The sequence below is a fragment of the Mauremys reevesii genome, linkage group 8 (genome assembly GCF_016161935.1).
Source record: "Mauremys reevesii isolate NIE-2019 linkage group 8, ASM1616193v1, whole genome shotgun sequence".
Classification (NCBI taxonomy): domain Eukaryota; kingdom Metazoa; phylum Chordata; order Testudines; family Geoemydidae; genus Mauremys; species Mauremys reevesii.
Window position 1 is genome coordinate 11,173,138 of NC_052630.1, and position 18,915 is coordinate 11,192,052.

At 41.1% G+C, this 18,915-nt stretch overlaps 1 protein-coding gene across 1 annotated transcript; it reads left to right on the top strand.

The window, feature by feature from the left end:
- Positions 1-3,057: 3,057 nt before the first annotated feature.
- CXCL14 (C-X-C motif chemokine ligand 14) lies at positions 3,058-17,907 on the top strand. Its single transcript, XM_039485275.1, has 4 exons — positions 3,058-3,615; positions 4,540-4,645; positions 10,637-10,747; positions 16,982-17,907. Exons 1-4 carry the CDS (start codon positions 3,552-3,554, stop codon positions 16,995-16,997), a joined length of 297 nt encoding a protein of 98 aa, XP_039341209.1. The 5' UTR covers positions 3,058-3,551; the 3' UTR covers positions 16,998-17,907.
- Positions 17,908-18,915: the final 1,008 nt, after the last annotated feature.

An 18,915-nucleotide genomic window follows, 5' to 3' on the forward strand; every position in this document is an offset into this window, starting at 1 on the left:
ATTAAATGTCAGACCTGTCATCAGTGACAATGTCCTTCTAATTAGCTAATCGGAGACTGTAATATGCTACCCGTAAAGAGATTGCTGCGCTCCCTTGGGGACATGTGCTGCTGTCTAAACATGTCTCACAGATGTTAATGGCAGTCACATATGTGGAATTGAGGGCACTAGATAGCCCTTGTTAATTATGATGTGAGTTATTAGGTGATATTCCTCACTTAGGGTGCTAAAAAATCCCATCTGTACTTGATCAGCTGTTTTGTGATGGCCTGGGGTGTCGAAAGGAATGCTTTGAGCCCTCCTCAGCCTCTTGGGAGCAGAAATCAGGGAAGAAGGTACTCAAGATGGCAGGATAATTCTCTGCAGGTTTTTAGTGATGGGAAGCGCACTAGCTGTTTGTGCTCTGAACTCAGACTTCTCTCCTGCGGACAGTCACTCTCCCTGATTCTCCATATGGAGGCTACCAAAAAGTTCTAGGAAACACATCTTGCTCCAGGGCCAAGGAACCACTGTAGCAACAAGCGACTGGTTCTGGCTCCCACAGGACAGAACCCTTTCCTTATGGAGTGGTGGCAGACTTCTCCCCTGGTTCTCTAAGAGGCACCATAACAGCCTATATAACAAAGTGTTTGTCACCATCTGTGCATTAAAACGTATATATTCACGGAGTCTCACAGAGACACACACTGCAGATAGATTAAAACTCCATCAACACGTTTTCATAATCAGTTTGGTATTTGCTTGCACAGAGCAACCAAATCTAAAGGAATATTCTGGAGCTCTTTACCCCACTTTATTAGGATGCAGAGCATGGCAGGTCACCAGCCACACAACACCACACACATTGAGTCTTTTCAAAAATAGCTCCTACGAGGTGACTTATTTCTCTTTTTTCCCCCTTTGGCAAAGCCCAATAAAGAATGAGTTGTCCTTCCCACGGTACTTGTCCTCAGGCTCACTGAGGTCACAGACTTCCCCCAGATGGTCACTGTTGAAGTCCATTAAAAGGGGAATAAAAAGGTTCTCCCCTTCTCAGGGTGCTAATTCTCAAGGGTCTCTGTGATCACACATTCTCCCCAGAGATCTGTGACAAGTCTCTAGGGAACCCCGGTTCTCCGTTTCCCCTGGAGAAACTCTTCTCCTCCCAATCTCTTCCTGGTATAAGAACAGGAAGCTGTGGAAGCCTACACTTCCCAGATGACAAGCATCTCCTCTCCAGCATTGAGAAGAGAGGGGATCTTTGGTCCACCTTGCACTTTGAAGTTCTGATTTTAGGCTCTGAAGAAAGGCAACAGTTCAGATTTGCTTCCCAACTTCCTTGTCAAGACATCTTTCTCCTCAGTGGCTGCCTTTATCATGAACGTCCAGAACAGAGAGGTTCTGGCCTCATGCCTTCCCTCGCCAGTTGAAAAGGGCCAGCCCACTCTGTTATACAAGGCAAGAGGCACCTTAGAATTACCTCAGATAGACAGATATTAGCAAACCTGGCCTTACGCACATTGATAAGGCACTGCTTGGCTTGTGGCAATCCCCTCAACAATAAGAAGCCCAATTTCTCCCCAGGAAGCAGGACCAGAGCAGGGAGGTACTTTATTTGATGGGAACTGACAGCTGTCTCGACAACAACCCCACCAGAAGTCATACAAGATCCCCTAATTTGTGGGAGCTCAAAAATGTCCCTCAAATTTTATCACTGTCCTGCAGAAGCTTCCTTGTTTGGGGCTTTTCAAAGCCCTGTTTATTAAAGCTGCAGCAAAGAATTTACTAGTTGTTTGAGCTGTAGCAAATAAGCCCACCAAAACTTGTGTGCTTCATCTGGCAAGTTCATTGCCATGCTTCTCAGCTTGTCTCTCTCTCTAACACACACATACACACACCCCTTGTCCATTGTACACGAGCAGCACGTCTCTCAGAAAGGAAATATTAACACATATTTGCATTAGCAAGCCTGCAGGAGACTCAGAATGTTCCAGGCATGTCAGCACATCTCACATGAAAGGCAACATGCAGAACAAAACAACTGCATCATGAGTTTGTGCTCAACGTGCTGTGTGTGTGTGGTATGCATGTACTCCTCAACCTGCCAACGCCCGAGCATGAAACATAGGGCAGGATGGAGGCTCAGAACGAGGGACACAAGAATAACAATGCTGTAGAAAACTTAATATGGAATGGGAACGCATCAGATTTAGGAATATGTGGGTTTGAAATCGGGGTTGTTATTCACAAGTGACTGGGCGGATAAGAATTTCAGCTGGTTTGGATTGGTGTTAGTAATAATGGTTATGGTTAAAGCCTATAATTAATATTAACATTTTGGCTTTTGTTGTACAGCACTCAGTTACCTTATGATAGGTGTCCTAAAAACAGGTGACTAAACATATATAAAACAAGGAGAGAAAGGTGTGTGTGTGGCTTGTGCATAGTCACAGGAAGTCTGCGGTGAATGATCAAGACTAACAGAGGAATAAGAGAAGCATTCACTACAACTCCTAGTACTACTTATTTAAAATATAGTACTAACAGAGAGACTGCGGGCCTGACTCTGATCTTATGACATCTCATTTACACAGGCATAAATCTAGAGTTATCCTGTTCATTTTAAAGGAGTTATTCCAGATTCAGAGAGGTGGAACTGAGATCAGAAACTGATCTGGAAACAGAAATATGGAGGAGAGAGAGAACAAATTGCTCAAATACACCTTAAAAGCAATAAATTGCTCCTTTAATAAACACTCTCTGTGCTAACCCCCACAGGGACAATTTTGTCCATTTAATTCACAGACGCTCACTTAAATTTGGAAGCCTGGCAAAGTTGAAGAACTTTAAATAAAAAAAAAACCAGCAAGATTTCTCACCAGGTTAAATTTCCCAGAATCGTTTTATTCTTCACTTTATTTTCATTGCCAATGGGAATTTCCCAGGAAAGCTGTCATTTCTCTAGCTCCTTCATTGCTTAGAAACAATCTCAAAATATAGCTCAGACCGACGCAACTCCCTTCAGACAATTGCATCCACCACATACTGAATGGAGCCAACATTACAAGTCTTTGAGAACCCCGCACAAGTTTGCTCCTGCCACCTGCAAAAGAGTCAAAAATACCTGGCAAATGTATAAAGAACCTGATTTCCGCATCTTCCTCCCTCTTTCTGTAGATTTAATGAATGATTTTCCCCCTTTCCTTTTCTCTTCCCTAGACTAAACCCATCCGATCTCCTAGCTAGGATCACTTCCATCCCCACCCTCCCTTGTGTTGAGAAATTGCCGTGAGTTGAGTCGCTCTGCATATTAATGAGTTCGCAGGAAGGGCAGCAGGAGCTGTTTTAAAAGAGGACAAGACGAGGAACGAGGCAGAGGCAGCTCAGACAGAGAGCTGAAACTGACAAGGCAGCAGCAGCCGCAGCAAGAGAAAGGAATCCGGAGGTTCTCCAAGTTCCTTCCCTGGCAACATCAAGCCAGTGAATCTGCTCGAAGACCAGAAGCAAGAAGAGCAATCCGATTATATAAGTGAGCTCTCTGACACATCTATTTAGATCCCTGAGGTCTTACCATGAAGCCCCTGACAGCAGCTTTACTTCTGCTGTTCATTGTAATGTGCTTAGCCACTGCAGAAGGTAAGTTAGTTTCTTGTACCTGTTCTCCATTTAAACTTCTTTCCAGTGATTTTTTCCCCCTCAGTATCCTGTGTTTGCTCCTTGAAATACTATAATGAGATTTATTGTTGTCCTCAGTCTGTATGGGGAAGAATTAATATGATGAATCTAATAGTAGTGGAAGGTAGTTCCAGGCTGTTGTTTTTTAAGGTGTAAGTAGTGGCAAAATGCAGGGGACAAAGTTGTGTCCTTGGTTATAATTTTACAGCCCGTTTATTCTGGTATGCAGTATATCTGGGGTAAATGCTCTGAAATCAGTGGAGTTACTCCAGTTTTGTGCAGTTGAAAGTGTGCAGAATTTAGCTTGATGCAGTATAATGGATTGAACTGAGAGTGAAATTCCGACAGAGACGTTTTCTAGTTTTCCACGAAAATGACAGTTACAAAACTCGGATTTTGTCAGGCTTGGGAAAGACCTTTAGAATTTGTGCGAGTAAGAAATTCAGAAGCACAATTTAGAGTCCCCCCCCCCCCCAGTTCTACTTGCGAAAGTAGAGTGGAGGCAAAAACCGAGAGCCCTGTAAGCTTGTTCATCTTTACGACAGATTTTAGCTCTTTCCTTTTGCATTTGTTAAAGCTTAGTTTAATCACAGCAGGTGCACTTTAAAAAATCAACACTGGCCACACTGCAGTACTGTGTATATTTACCACAACAGTTCCAGTACTTTAACATGTCTTTCTCAGGGAGTTACTAAAACTTTCTGTGGTAAATCAGGAGGAAAATATTGCCCTTTCAGCTCAACAACCCCCCAACGTGTACATTTTTATAGGTTTTTAAAACATGACTAGTCTGTATATTTACATAAGCTAATGATGAGGGGGGGAATTAACTGCAATTGGTACACAGTAACTTTGTACACAAATGGTAAATACTTTCTCTTGTAGGATCAAAGTGCAAATGCTCAAGAAAGGGTCCTAAGATAAGATTCGCTGCTGTTCAGAAGCTGGAAATGAAACCAAAATATCCACATTGTAAGGAAAAAATGATCATGTAAGTGTCCCTGCATGCGTTCTGCTGTGTACCAAGTGAAGTGCATCTCCCTGTATTGCAACCTCCTCCTTTGTTTTTTAGAATTTCCTGATATACTAATTTCCAACGTTAGCCATAATAAAATATGTAGCTACATGAACCAATCCTATCTGTAGTATGTCAGTGCAGTAGAATCTGCTTAATACTATAAATATCTAAAGAATATTGCTTATGAGAGTAATTATTAGTTGAACAAATGATGAGGGTCAAATTCTACTTTCAGCTGCCCAGATGTAAATCCAGAATGCTAAACTCAGGCTACTGTGGATTTACATGGGGAGTAACAAATGAGAACAGAATTTGGGCCACGAAAGTTTCAAGTAATGAAGAATCATCCAAATTCATTGGGGCAAATTTTTGTCTCAGTTATGCTCATACAAGTCCCTTGATTTAAGAAGGGTTGCGTGGATTGTAACTGAAAGTAGAATTTTGTAAGAAAAATGCCACTATCTGTATTAGCAAATAACCATGCATTGACTAATGCTGAAATGAAACCTCAGTAGAAACAATTGATAAGCTAAAGTCAAAGGGAGCTCTAAAGACTAGATCAGTGGGGTATATTACAGTTTAAAACAATGGCACGGGAGCGGGGTGTTAATGTATCCTGTCTTGTATATTGTCAAAGTTTTTGAAAGGCTTTGCACAAAACAGGCTATGTGCCTGCATAAGAACCATAGGGTCAGGATAGCTGAAAATACTTATTCTGCTGTTGACCCCATTGCTCTGCAAGGACAGAAGAATGTCCTCCTATACCCAGATGTACAGACACTCTTTTCTCAACCTAGGTATTATACAATTTTTTAACATTAGCTTTAATTAAAAACTGTTATCTGTTCTTATTAGCTGCTTGTCAGATCTTCACCCAAAAGGCTAAGCATTGAATATCTTGTAGCATTTGTTCCTTACCAGTTAATGTTACCAAATCTACTGAAACGTAGAAAGATGATTTAATATATCACGGTGCAATAGATTTATATCTCTTCAAAACACAGACTTCTCTCGGTTGCACCAATGTAAACTCTGGGTCAAATTATTTTTTTAGTTACTCTGGTTGGGCCCAATCCTGCCTGCTTTGAAGTGAATGGCCAAACTCCCCATTCAATAAGGGAAGAATTGAACCCACTGATTTCAAAGCAGCTACCCCAGATTTACAAGCAGTGTAGCCGAAAGCAGTACTTGGAGGTTGCACTCATCTATCTAAGGCAGGATTTAGCTAACGCAGCCCAGGACATATCATTTATATTTAGATGATCAATGCTTGAGCAAAGTCAACTCTCAGGTTCCAAATGAGTCATTTGAAATGAACATGTCGAGTAAACGTTTTGAATCAATAACCCTTTGAACTTTCGCAGGGGCTTAAATAAACACCACTTCGAATTGTCAGAGAGACAGGCATCTTTGGCAAAGTGGTAATACTATTTAGAATCCAGAAGTCCTCCACTCAGGAGCGGGGCCCTCGTTCCCAGCCAGCAGGTGCAAACAGTCATTTCTATTTTATGTCAATCACCTGGGGCTAACAAAAGGAGCTGAAACATGCAGCAGCACAGAAGCAATTGGAGAATTTGCTACAACGCTCTGTGCTGCTAGAGACTTCAGTCTGTGCCTGGGAGTTTGCCTGGCTGCTGGAAAGGCAAGCGGCAATTTGCTCTCCCCAAGCAAGATGCCAGCAGAAGCTGGATGGTGAAGCGCTGTCAAGAAAACAATAACAAGCTTTGCTGGGATAAGTCTGGGAGAGACGACTGCTCCAAAGCACTGGAAGCAGGGCCAGACTTGGCAGCCAAGGGGAGAAGGGGAAATTGTGAGCATGAAATGAACCTCATTACTGCAACGTCTCCCTTTCCATAAGAATGTCAGGAAAATATATAAAATCCTTTAGCTTTCGCTAAAATGCCTTGGCAAAAGAATTAGCTTTCAAACGAGGCTCTGATCTTGAGTATAGCTGTGCAAATTTGGAGAACCGCAATTACCTTGCCTTCCTCTGGTTTTGCACCCAAGTACAGCAACAAGCTGGCCATTCCTAGTCTGTGGAGAGAGAATTTAAGACTTCAGTGGAATTACTCCTGATTTACACCAGTGTAAGAGGGGGAGAAGGCAGAGATGTTGTCATTAATGCTTTTGCAGGGAGTGACTCTTATCGACTTCAGTGTCACTTGAAATCAGTACTAGAGAAAAGTGGGGGATTTTGGAACTGGAGGGAGCTGTGACCAGAAGCGATTGATACCATAGTTTCAGTACAAGACGCAGAAAAGCCAGGTTCCTGTAATGGATTTTTGTGGCTGTTGTTGAGGAAATAAAATCAGTGAATTATCTTGATTCTCCTCCAACCTGCCCCATAAGCCTGACCGTTCTCTGGTCTATTTACATGGAAGAAGTGTGTAAACTGTAGGGTGATTGGCAGACCGGAGGATACTGGAATATATTGTTTGGAAGAGATTCATCTAATGACATAAAATACGTAGGTAGAACTGGAAAAGTTTGTGAAAGACAGCAAATCCCTGACCCTTGGTGTTGTCTAGACCTGCTCTGAGCAGGGTTAGCCAGCATGGTGGCTGATACCCAAGCAGCTGGTCTACACTGCCAGCTTTACCTTTGCTACCTCCAATGGAGTTGAAGTGGTGAAAGTGCAGAGAGCCTGAAAGTGAACTCAGCTGAATATTTGTGAGAAGAGGGTTTAATTCACTGACAGAATGACAAAACTCTCCTTTAATTCCATGGCAGCCAGATCACCCTATTACTAAAAACATAATGAACAAAATTCTACACTGATTTATATTCCATCCAGTTCCTATCACTCACAAACATTTGTGTACATATATACAGAGAGAGAGAGAGAGAATATGCCATATATTGTTCAAAGACTTAAGAACTCTTATTGGTGTTAATGGAAACTGCCAACAGAGATTAAGAGTTTCTTTATTCTATTTAAAAAGCAGATGGAAACAGGGCAACCTCTTGGAACACATCTTGTCTTTGTGTAATGGAAGTTGTATGGTTGTATATAGGAGAAGAGATGGACTAACCTACCCCAAAGCTGCTTGATACAATATGCAGATGATTTTATGCAAAAACTGTACACACTAGCCCTGATTCTAAAATGTGTTGCCCAGCTCAGCCACATGGCTATGTGGTGGCTTGGCCTCCTTCTCTTGTCCCCAATTTGTAGTTGGGCAAAGCAGCCAGGAACCTGGTAGATCCAGCCAGCTGAGATTTCCCCTTGACTAAGGAGTTGAGTTATCATAGCAGCACTATGCCACCTGGTTACTTTCCCCAACATAGAGAGAATGGCCAGGGAAAAGGAATGGAGCTTTAACTATTTTTAGCTGTCAAATGGCCCCTTAAAGCCATAATCAGATGAGCATAAATTAGGGGAGTGGACCAGTCCCCATCCAGCCTCATGATCCTAGGGGCCAGCAATGATACTATATAGCTACCTTTGGTCCCCCGGGGTACACCCCTAATCCCAGAGTGACACAAATATGCAGGAAACCACTCAGCATCAGACTTGTTGCAAAACTGTCTTTGAAGCGGATGCTGTAAAATATGCAGAATGACTTCCAGCTGGGAATAACCAAGCTCTCGGTGGACAGGTTTTCCCACAGAGTAACTCTCATTTGGCTCACCTGGGGGAGCTGCAGCCTTTGCAACACCAGTGTTAACTCGTCTGGGGCAATGTGCAGGAATCATATGCACACAGAGAACAAGGGCAGCCACAGGATGAGGAATTCTGTTAAATGGCAAAACCCACTCTAGTGGCTGGCAGTCAGAGGAGGTGCTAACTGGGTTACCCATGATCCATACACTATACAAAACCCCAATGGCAAAAGAGTGCATCAGTCATTAAAGTATGATTTAACTGTATGGATTTATCCAAAAATCTATTAGGAATTTGGAATAGCCCTTCAGAAGCCATTCAGGATTGGTTTTCCCCCAGCACAGAGTTAACATGGTATCACTCCAAATGATAAGATGAACGTCTGCTATAAAACAATGCATCTCAGTCTTAAAACTCCTTTATTAACCCAGCTAGTCAGATAATCATGCCATGAATGTTATCATAAGTTGGTAATAAACTTTAGTGCAAATAAAGTTGCCCTTGATTACTTTTCTGAAGCAGAGTTATGCATCGTTATTCTCCAGAGGCACTGCACCTCTTCTCCTGGGGTTTAGTTTGTCATTTTCTGAAAATATTCTGTTCACTCCTTGAGTAAAACAGCACAGACTGAGTTCTGATTTCATATCTCTCTCACACACACACACACAAATCCCACCGCCAAGGCAATAACCACTGGATGCAAATCTATTCCTCAAGCTTGATTCCATTAAAACTCACTGCCCACAGGTCTAAGTTCTCCCATTCAGTTCAATGAGAAAATGTTTTCTATGGATTGAACCACACAGGAATTATCTTAGTGAGGCCCAAGGTAAGAGCATAGGGTCTGTATGTTGTAGCATTAATTCCCCTCCCTCAACACGCACACAGACCCTTAACACCTTTTCCCGCTCCTATTGTTCATGCTTCCAATATAAGTGATTTGATGTCTTGTGCTTTTGCAGCATTCGTTTGCCTCTTAACTGAGGACAAGACCAGGCAAAGCCAGAATTCAGCCCCCATTCTGTGTCTTGTTAGTGAAAGACATACTGAGACCCTGGGCCAGCCCTGGTTTTGGTCCAGTATCCAGAGCTGAAGAAAAGGACGTTTCAACCTGCTCTCTCTGTCCTTTGTCTGAATTTTGCATTGTGGTATCCCTTGCTGATTTGTAGAGCGGGTAAAAAAAATGTACAAACAAAGGTATTTTCATCCAAAAATTGGCCCCTTTTTCAAAAATGAAACTTTTGTGAAAAATTCTCAACATTCTCAGAATTTTCCATTTTCCTGATTTTTTTTTTAACGGAAATTTTTACTAACTTAATTTTCTGAAATGTTTTAGTTTAACCAAAACTTGTGGTTCCATACTAAAAACCAGATTTCTAGAAAATGAACATTTTGGATAAAAAATGTGGTTAAAAACGTAACAGAAAAAGTTGTCAAAAGTGGAAAATTGAACCATTTTGAACTCTTAGAACTAAAAGCAACTTTGAAATTTAAAATGTTTTACTAACTTATTTTCCCATTTCTAGACCGGCTCTGCTGGTTTGTCAGTGAAACCATGACATCATCTGGATTATGGTAGACCATTAATTAACCAGCATTAAATGGTTGGCACTCAAACAAAGGACAGAGTAAGAGAAAACCAGAAAGGCCAGGAAGTAAATCGGCCATGTGTTACCTCCTTGCCTGGTCTTATTTCCAGGATGAGGTGCCATCAGTCCTTGTGTGGTTCCTCTCCAGTGCAGCTATGGGCAAGTTTAAATGGATCGGCCCGCACACTGATAAAGCTAGAGATGGTCCCAGGTGGCTGCTGTCTTCCTTGCACCACAGACTAGCCTTTTGGGGTCTCCAGAAGCTTGCAAAGCACACATGTACTGCTAATGAAAGCATTACTGCATACAAAATCAGTGATCCAGGCCTAATCCTTACTCTCCCAAGTAGCATTGTCCAATGGGACTTTTTCCACGTGCTTGAATTATTTGTCTGAGTAAAGGTTTGCAGGACAGGGCCCTAATTGACCATTTTATTTAAATCAGTTATTAAACCCCAAAATAAATGTTTGCTAGAGGGTGGAATAAAACTATTGATTAAAAATTATGGGCAGCTCAGCTGGTGTAAATCGGCCTAACTCCATTGGTGACCATGGAGCTACACCAGCGGAGCACCTGGCCCAATTTTATAATTGCAAACTCAAATTTTATCATGGAACATAGTGGCTTGTTATCCTCTCAGTGCACGTGTGCAACTCTCATTAACGTGAATGAAATACCTGGAGCAAGAGAGAGCCCGTTGGTTTTTATGAAATGTTCACAGTGACCAATGTGAGTTACCTTTCTGTAGTGATCGTTCCTTTTCCATTTCAGTGTAACTATGCAGTCACGGTTCAGAGGAGGACAGCAGTACTGCTTGCATCCCAAACTCCAAAGCACAAAGAGATTAGTTAAGTGGTACACAATATGGAAGGAGAAACGCAGGTGAGTATTAATTTCACGCAGCAAAAGATACTCCTGTTTTCTGTGGGATAAAGTGATGTCATTATAGGTAACCAAATTTGTTCCTTTTGGCAAATAACCTATCTTTCTTGCTTGAATGCTTGAGACATGGCAGCACAGAACAGTTAGGTGTAATAGTCCAAATGGCTCTCTCTGGAATATGGCACAAATACTAATTAGACTGAAATGGCTAAAACCCTTCTAAATAAAATGCTACAGATAGCACATTAGTTTAACTGCTTCTGGGTCTATTTTTTTTTTGTAAGCATCGTGAAGGTGAATAATGTGGTGCAAGGTTAGATACTATTAATAGAGTCTTGAGATTACTATCTAAATGCATACAGTAAACTTCTCATACTCTAAACAATCAATTCAATGTGATCGATTTATTTGATAAAGCCTACAAATTACATCTGTAAATAGTCAAATAATATAAATGGCTCTGAATGCAGTTTATTCCTAGTTTTGGGATAGGCTTCTCTGAGACTAAATAGTAATACTTTGCACTTGCACAATACTTTTTATCTGATGTTTTCAAAGTTTGTTACACCTTATCGCCTCCAAATCAGAGATGAGGAAGCCAAGGCAAGTAAAGGCTAAGTTACTTGCCTAGGATCCAACACAAAGTCAGTGGCAGAGTTGGGAACAGAAACCAGGTCTCCTGAATTCAGATCCCGTGCTCTAAGCACTAGGAAACACTACCACCCTATATTTGATTATCCAGATTTTAGTACATTTTCACCCAGCTGTAATTTCATGCTACAACTCTCTATGGCTTGATTGCTGGATGCAATGCTACCTTTCCCCTTCCATCCTGGCCTTTGCACAAGCTAAGCCATCAGTGATAAACAGAAAAGAAACACAGACATAAATGAACACCAGATTTAAAATGGGTTATGTTGTCTGTAAATAATTAAGAGGAAGTCTAAAGGAACAAAGGGGAGTTAGCTCCCCACTGCCCCCATTGGCTTTGAAATGGAGTTGGGCGCTCTGTAATAATCTTCCCTTTGGTAAGGATGTCCAGCGATTTCTTAGAGCTCATTATTAGTTGAGAAACTGAAGCAGGGGAGTGTAAGAAAGCTTCATTTCCTCTCACGCCCTGTAGCTAGTCTCCCCATTTCTTTTGGCAGGAAAAGGGTAGCAGAGGGAGGACTTACCATACACAGAACTTAAAGGATATCCTTGGGAGGAGTGAAATATCTTACCACCAGCTCCAGTAACCATACCCTTGAGCACAAATATTACTCACACTGGTTTAAATTCACTCATTGGTAAAATATCGCTTTACCCATGCAGCACCCCAGAATGTGGGATGTGCAGATGTGGGCAGCTCTTTGTGGGCTGGGGGAAGTTGGATCTGCCTGAGCTCTGAATATGCTGGCATGGAATAGAGAACTGTAGAAGAACCCACCAGATGCAGGCTTACATTGGATCCAGTGCCTGGCCTGGGCTATGGAGCAACAGTGGCCACTCTTACCTCCCCTAGGAATGGGACTGACCATGGGTGTGGATTAGATCCCATCTCTCCAATCACCACTTAATTCCTTGCACAAATCCCATTTACGCAAGTGGTGCGAATGGGGGACTCAAGCTGCGTCCATTTACAGCACTCACCTTTGAGATCTACAGCTGTTATTGTGATGGTGCAATAGACTGTCACGCACTCCTCCTTCACAAACATATACTGCCATATCTCACTTGCTGGATCCACTGCAAGTTTGCAGCTCTGAGAATATCTTAGTGGTACTTGGTTTTCAAGGAATAGGGTTGAAGGACATTGTAGAGGAATAGACAAGTAACTTGCCCCTGATTTTTCTAATAAATCTAGTTGGGACTCGTCTATCATTTCTACCTTTAAGATTCAGGTCCCAAAATACAAATCATAAGCTCCATGAACCACCAGGAGGAGCCTCAGTTACCAGTGCAACATTCTCTTTCACATTCTGGAAATGCTCAGCAGTCTTTTTAGAAAACGGTATCATCAAGGATATAATAAAATCAGCATGGGAGAATTCTGAATCAGAATGTAAAACTAAACAGCATGTAAAGGTTTTAGAAGCTGTGGAATGTTTACATAAATGTTAACTGAGACAAGCACGTAGCATAATCTCTAGCGAAAGACCAACTCTGGAGCCTGAATGAAAGAACTGGACTGGGGCCATCAGATGGAATGTACAGTAGCTGAATTAATTAGCCGTGTAGAAAGGGTGTGAAATGGAAAACTCTCATTGACTTCAATGTGCTTTGGGTCAGGCATGTATGTTAAGAGATGAAGGATTTCTAAAGTAGCAGTAATATAGAGCCAAATCTTTTTTTCCATTTTAATCAGTGAGAACTTTCTTGTTAACTTCAGTATTGAGCTCAGAATGTGATCACTCAAACCCTCCCCTAAAAATCCGGTCGACTGAGCCAAGGGCAAATGCAAATTCTTTTGTGGAAACGTCTTGTTCCTGGATGACAAGTTTGCCACTGTGCAGGGCAGATAGCCAGGCTGATGAAAGCTCATGGCATTAATGTATGTAAGGGACACCACTCCATGTTGATATTTTTGCCTGTCTGCAAGCTCTGTATAAGCTGTTTGTGGGCTGGTAAGTAAATAGAATGCATTGTGAAATGTCAACTATTATGTAACGCCGTATTTCCTTACTGTTTGTAAAAGCTACTATTAAAACAACAAAGGAAATGAAACCACAGACTCTTACTGTGACACTATGCCCCATATCCTTCACAGAGATATTGTTATGATATGAATATGGCCTAACTAAGGTGTGTTTTGGCCAAAATAAGTCACGTGAGATACCTTTGGATTATGATTTGCTAAACATCATGTGGCACCCCAGAGGTGGGGGTAACCTGTCACACTTCCGTTCAAGTAACGTTACCAATCTGCCTTAAGCTGATAAAAACAAGATGCATTAGATTTAAGCTTGCCATGGCAAAGGCCCTGGTATCACGTGGCCTCACTTGTGCTGTGATGCCTGGGTATAAAGGCACTGCCTGGGGTCTTAGCCAAATCTTTGAATTTCCTTGTGTGGGTTTGTCAGACTTTTAATGCCAACTTTGACATATTCTTGTGCCTTATTAACATGCTTCATATAATCATCCCCTTGTTAACAAACAGGACAGTATTTTAGTAAAGCATCAATACCTGTCTAACTCTGTTGTCTTTCAAGCTTCACAATATAGGATAGATCATTCCGTATACAGGGAGATACCCATGAACGGGCCAGGAATCGCCAGAAAGTGTACATCCTACTGTGCATTTAACCTGTTCTCCCTTCCTCGCATCATCCTCCCCAAAATACAGCTCAAGGGGCAGGAGTAGGTTATAACTGTACCTCACCTGATATAATTACATATATTCACCTGTTTAAAAGAACTAGGAATTTGCTCAGCATGTTCTGACTACAGTGATGGCATATTGACACCTTCTGTAAACCTGGGGAAATATTCCGCTTAGAGAGAGTCCTCCCCAGCCTATATTGTACTATCTGCATGTCTGTTCTCCAGTTTATTCCCCTCCATGGAAGTAGGTGTCATGCCCCTTGGTATCTCTAGACTGTGGGTTCCACTTCAGGGCAGACTGTTCTATAACAGGGAAGTTACTCCAGTGCCTGCTGTGTCTCTAACTCCTTAGACACACCAGCTAACCGCATTGCCTATTCGCTCCCTAGGCTTTTGCCAGCCTCAGTATAGAACTTAAACAGTCCCCTTGGAAACCCCAATCCCTCTTGACACTAAGTAAGTGGACCCCTATGAAATTAGCTCCCTTTCACTGTAATGTCACAGAACATCCAAGTTCCATGGTTCTCAAAGGACCAGACACACACCACAGTTCAGTCAGTTCCTCCTTAGGTCTCCCTCCTTTCCCCAATGAGGCAACACTCAGTCCGATCCCGTAATAAACGTATTTAGGCTGCATTGATTAAATGAAAATGAAGCAAGAGATATTTGCACAATGCTAAGAATACTAAAGACACAGACGGACAAAGACAAAGGTTATTATCTTATAAAACTTCTGTTTGAAGTAACACAGTCATACAAGTTCAGCTTCTGAGGCTTATCCCAGCTGTGGCAGCTAAAGGTCCTTTACCTGGGAGACAAAGCCCTTTGTTTTTTTAGGATCCAATCGAGTATAAAGCCCTGTATCCTTCCAGTGGGCAGCTTTTATCCCAAAACCCTGACATCTGATTGTTCTGACCCCAGAGGTAGCAGATGCAAAAGGCGATTGGGGAGTCCATGAGGTAATCCTTCGGAGAAGTCATCCTGTGTGACTCATCCCTGGGTAGGAGTTTCCCCTTCTTTATTGTCCTGTAAACTGTACCTACTCCCTGTACTGAGAATCAAGGAGTTTCCTTGGAACATGTTGCTTTTCAATAGGTGTCAATTGACCACTCTGCCCCCTAAGGGAAGTAGCCATTTCTATGGGCAAAACTCAGCAATGATTAATGGCTCGTGTTATCACGGGGTCTGTCCCAGCCATGTGACAGTTATGTAATGCACGTGTACAGTTAGTACTCTTAACGTGAGAAATCCAGAGATAAGTATCTGAGCATTACAGTCATCCATTCACCAGTGTTTAGGGAAGTCCAGGCACTACATTTTACTGCAATTTTAACATCTTAATTTAAATAATGTTCCACCAGCATTAAGCCTTCCTGACTCTCAGTTGATACATAGCCTAGAGTTGGCCTAAGCCTCCATCCTCACAGCATGATCCTGTTAACTTTCTCCTATGGCTTATTCCCCACCTGAAGTCTCAATTCCCCTTTTGCAACAGCACATCCACTTGTTTTTGAAATCATGATGATGTCACAAGCAGGGAAGAAGGGGCTAGATTTAGCCCTGGGATACACTATCATGGCACATGTCCCCAGTGGCTGCAGATCCATCAGGAAGGACGCTGGGATGGCTAAAGGTTCCTGCAATTCCTTTGCCCTCCAAGTGAACGGTTGTTGGCTGCACAACCCTGGAAGTGGGCAGCACTGGCCTATGGAGGGGAGCATTGCTAGGCTGGACACAGAGTGCACTGAAACTCAACACAACTTAGAGAATCAACTCCAGGAGAATCTCCAGAGAGTAGTGGTGTTTAGAGTGGCTCTGAATTCTTCCTCCTTCCCCCCACTCCCCCAAGGAAATTTTTGAAGAAAATAAAAAAAAACTTTTCTTTTTGCCCAAATTTTCCACATTTTCAGCCAAAGAAGTCAAAACCCAAAAGATTTTGGCCATAAACCAAAAGAGTTGGCTGAAAACTTTTGGATTTTAGCTGGAATATTTTGACAAAAAATGAAATTTTCCACAGAAAGCAGACACCTTTTATAAAAAAATTCATTGCAATGAAAACATACGTTTCCATCCCAAAACAGTTTTGATGTTAAAATTTTCCACAAGCCCTAGTGGTCTACAAAGCTTGCCTGGGGATCATCTGAGGATGAGGTAGATGTAAACTGCAACTACCAGCAGCAGCAGGGTTAAGTGAGCCTAATGGCAGGAGTCATAGAGAGAAGCAGCAGGAGCAGACGAACTTCTCAGAAACCAAAAGGCTGATTTAATCCGAGACTCCCCTTGTAATAAAAATTTAGGGAAGAGACAAAATATGTGATGTTTTGAACCCAATCCCATTGCCATCAAAGTCAAAGTGGGTTTTGCTAATGACTTCAGTGGCTAAGCCCACAGAATGTTTTTTCATGAGGTGTCAGTGGTTTTTAAAGTCAAATGTAGTGTAAAAATGAATTCCTGCTTTCCCAAAATATCTCTGGGGCCAATTATAATCATGCCACTGTAGATTGTTTTAATCTGTGGAGACGGCATGCCTGGAATATTTCAGCAATATTACAGAGGGAAAGTTAAGTAATTCTTTTAAATATTTAAACTAGCAACACATTTTCACATATTAGCTTGTACTATTCCCCGGGGCAAAAAACATGTTGTTGGATGTGGAGTCCCTCATTTTAAATGTCCTAATAATCCTTTCAGTGGTAGATTTGACCACTCTCAGTGCATTCAAGAAAAGAAGAAGGGTGGAAAATTTTGCTTTCACTTGTGCCAATGCAACTGACTCTGCTGAAGTTAGTGACAATCCTCCTGATTGCCACTGATGTAAATGAGTGCAGAATTTGGCTCCGAGTCCGAGTGTTTAATCACCAGGATGGTGGGGAAGGTTTTAACTGTAATCAAAATGACTTAAATACCTAGTTTTCTGTTTTTATTTCCCAGGGTTTATGAAGAATAAGAGGAAAACTCTTGGTAAAAGGAATGGAATTTGTTTAGCTGACTTAAGGAATGGACTCTGCAAAGAATATTTCTCTCTCACAGACATAAGACACAAATTCTATATTATTATAAAGCACTTTTTACCAAGGGTCAGTTTTTACATTTTATAGCTGTGTGCGGAAGGCTCCCAGATTTGTCTGTTGCACACTTCAAATTTCATACCTGTCTGCTTTATACTGAGATTGTGAAAACTCATGCTTTTCGTTTTAAATAAATGCTTTTTTTGTATTCATTCATACATCACTATGATTACAATCGGGCTTTATAAGCTCATTAGACAAACAATATTTGTAGCGGTATTATATAATGGTGTCCCTTATCCTTTTGTACTGGGAAAGCTTCAGTGGTGTGCTTAGGGTTTCTAGTAACGTTGTTCAACTATGGTGGAAGCAGCACAATGTAGGGCCTCAGGAACAGCTTGCTGTGTAACATGCCACTGAAGTGGAGTGGCATTTATAGCTGCAGAGATGAGGTTCCTTAGTGGCTTGTCAAATGGCTACGAACATCACTTTGTATCTGTTCTTTAATGACACAGGGTCTTGCTGAAAGGTGAAATGTATTACATACCCCCACTTAATGTTTTACATACGCTAGAAAACATTTCTAGAGCAGTTTGATTACTAAGAATGTGTTTGATCTGTTTTCACCTGAGGTTCTTGTGAAAAGTTTGCAGCTTCATCAGTTTTCAGATATTTTAATTTTCAAGAATATTGTGTATGATTTTGTAGATTTGTAGCAAAAAATCTTTGAAAGGTACCTTTTTATGAAAAATCGGAGAGGGCAAACATATAAAATAAATATATATGTTTTAGTCACAAAGCAACATATTCATTATTTTGAATGTAATACTTAAATATTAAGCAGTGCATTCCTCTTTTTAAAAATAAAATAACAAAACTACCTTTTCATGTGTAAATATACTACAGGGAGTCTCCCTATATTATCTTTCTGTATAATGTATTGTACTGCTAAATTATCATATGCTATTTAAATGTTTGAAATATTTAGAAAGTTGCATGCAGATTTCATATTTCTTTCTAAAAACAAATGGAAAAATAAGTAATAAAATATATTTAAAAATGCCAAAAGCTGTTTTTCAATTTCATTAAGACATTGTGAAACTCAGTCCACCTCTTATGCTTTTTATCGAGGTTGCATTGATTCCGAAAGAACCATAAAACATTAGTGAAAGAAGCTTAAGATACATAGCAGCAGTGGATATCCTGAGAATGTCATTTATGGCCAATTCAATTCTCACTGACCTCAATAGAAATTGGACTGGACCTTAAATCTAGAGAACCAGCCTATGTGAAAATGATATACATTCCCAGTGCAGTGGATATGACGGTCTTTGTGAGTGTTATGTTTAATACTACTAGGGGTTGCAGGGTAAAGCACCCAAGTTCAGGAAATAGTGTACAATAAAATAAAATGAAGGGTTTCTTCTAACAGTAAAATAAGATCATCATGGAATCCACATCCCACTGAAGTTTGATGTCAGTGATATTTGTGATACTTACAAAATATCAACCATCCACAGTACAGCCTAATGTTTTATTACACACAGGGACAAATACTGCTTGATTTTCTCATTTATTCATTTAAATCAGTAGGACTCACATGTGCAAGGTGAGTAGGATTTAACTCAGTAGGCGATCTGTAACCTTTGTATTTCCTGACTTTAGGAGTGGAAGCCTGGCTCACTGGAATCAAGGGACAGGATTTCACCTCAGGTGTTTAAAGTTGTTAATATTAACATAAATGTTTGCATGTAATATACTTGTCCTCACTCAATACACGCTGTAGACACAAGCATGTACATAACAAATGAACATACTAGTATAACAGACAACCTGAGTACATTACTATGACTAACA

Bases quoted from the DNA above. Each gene is read 5' to 3' on its own strand.
- CXCL14 (XM_039485275.1), top strand. From the start codon at position 3,552: ATGAAGCCCCTGACAGCAGCTTTACTTCTGCTGTTCATTGTAATGTGC. The intron at 3,616-4,539 runs GTAAGTTAGTTT...TTTCTCTTGTAG, and splicing joins GTGCTTAGCCACTGCAGAAG to GATCAAAGTGCAAATGCTCA. The intron at 4,646-10,636 runs GTAAGTGTCCCT...TTTCCATTTCAG, and splicing joins TGTAAGGAAAAAATGATCAT to TGTAACTATGCAGTCACGGT.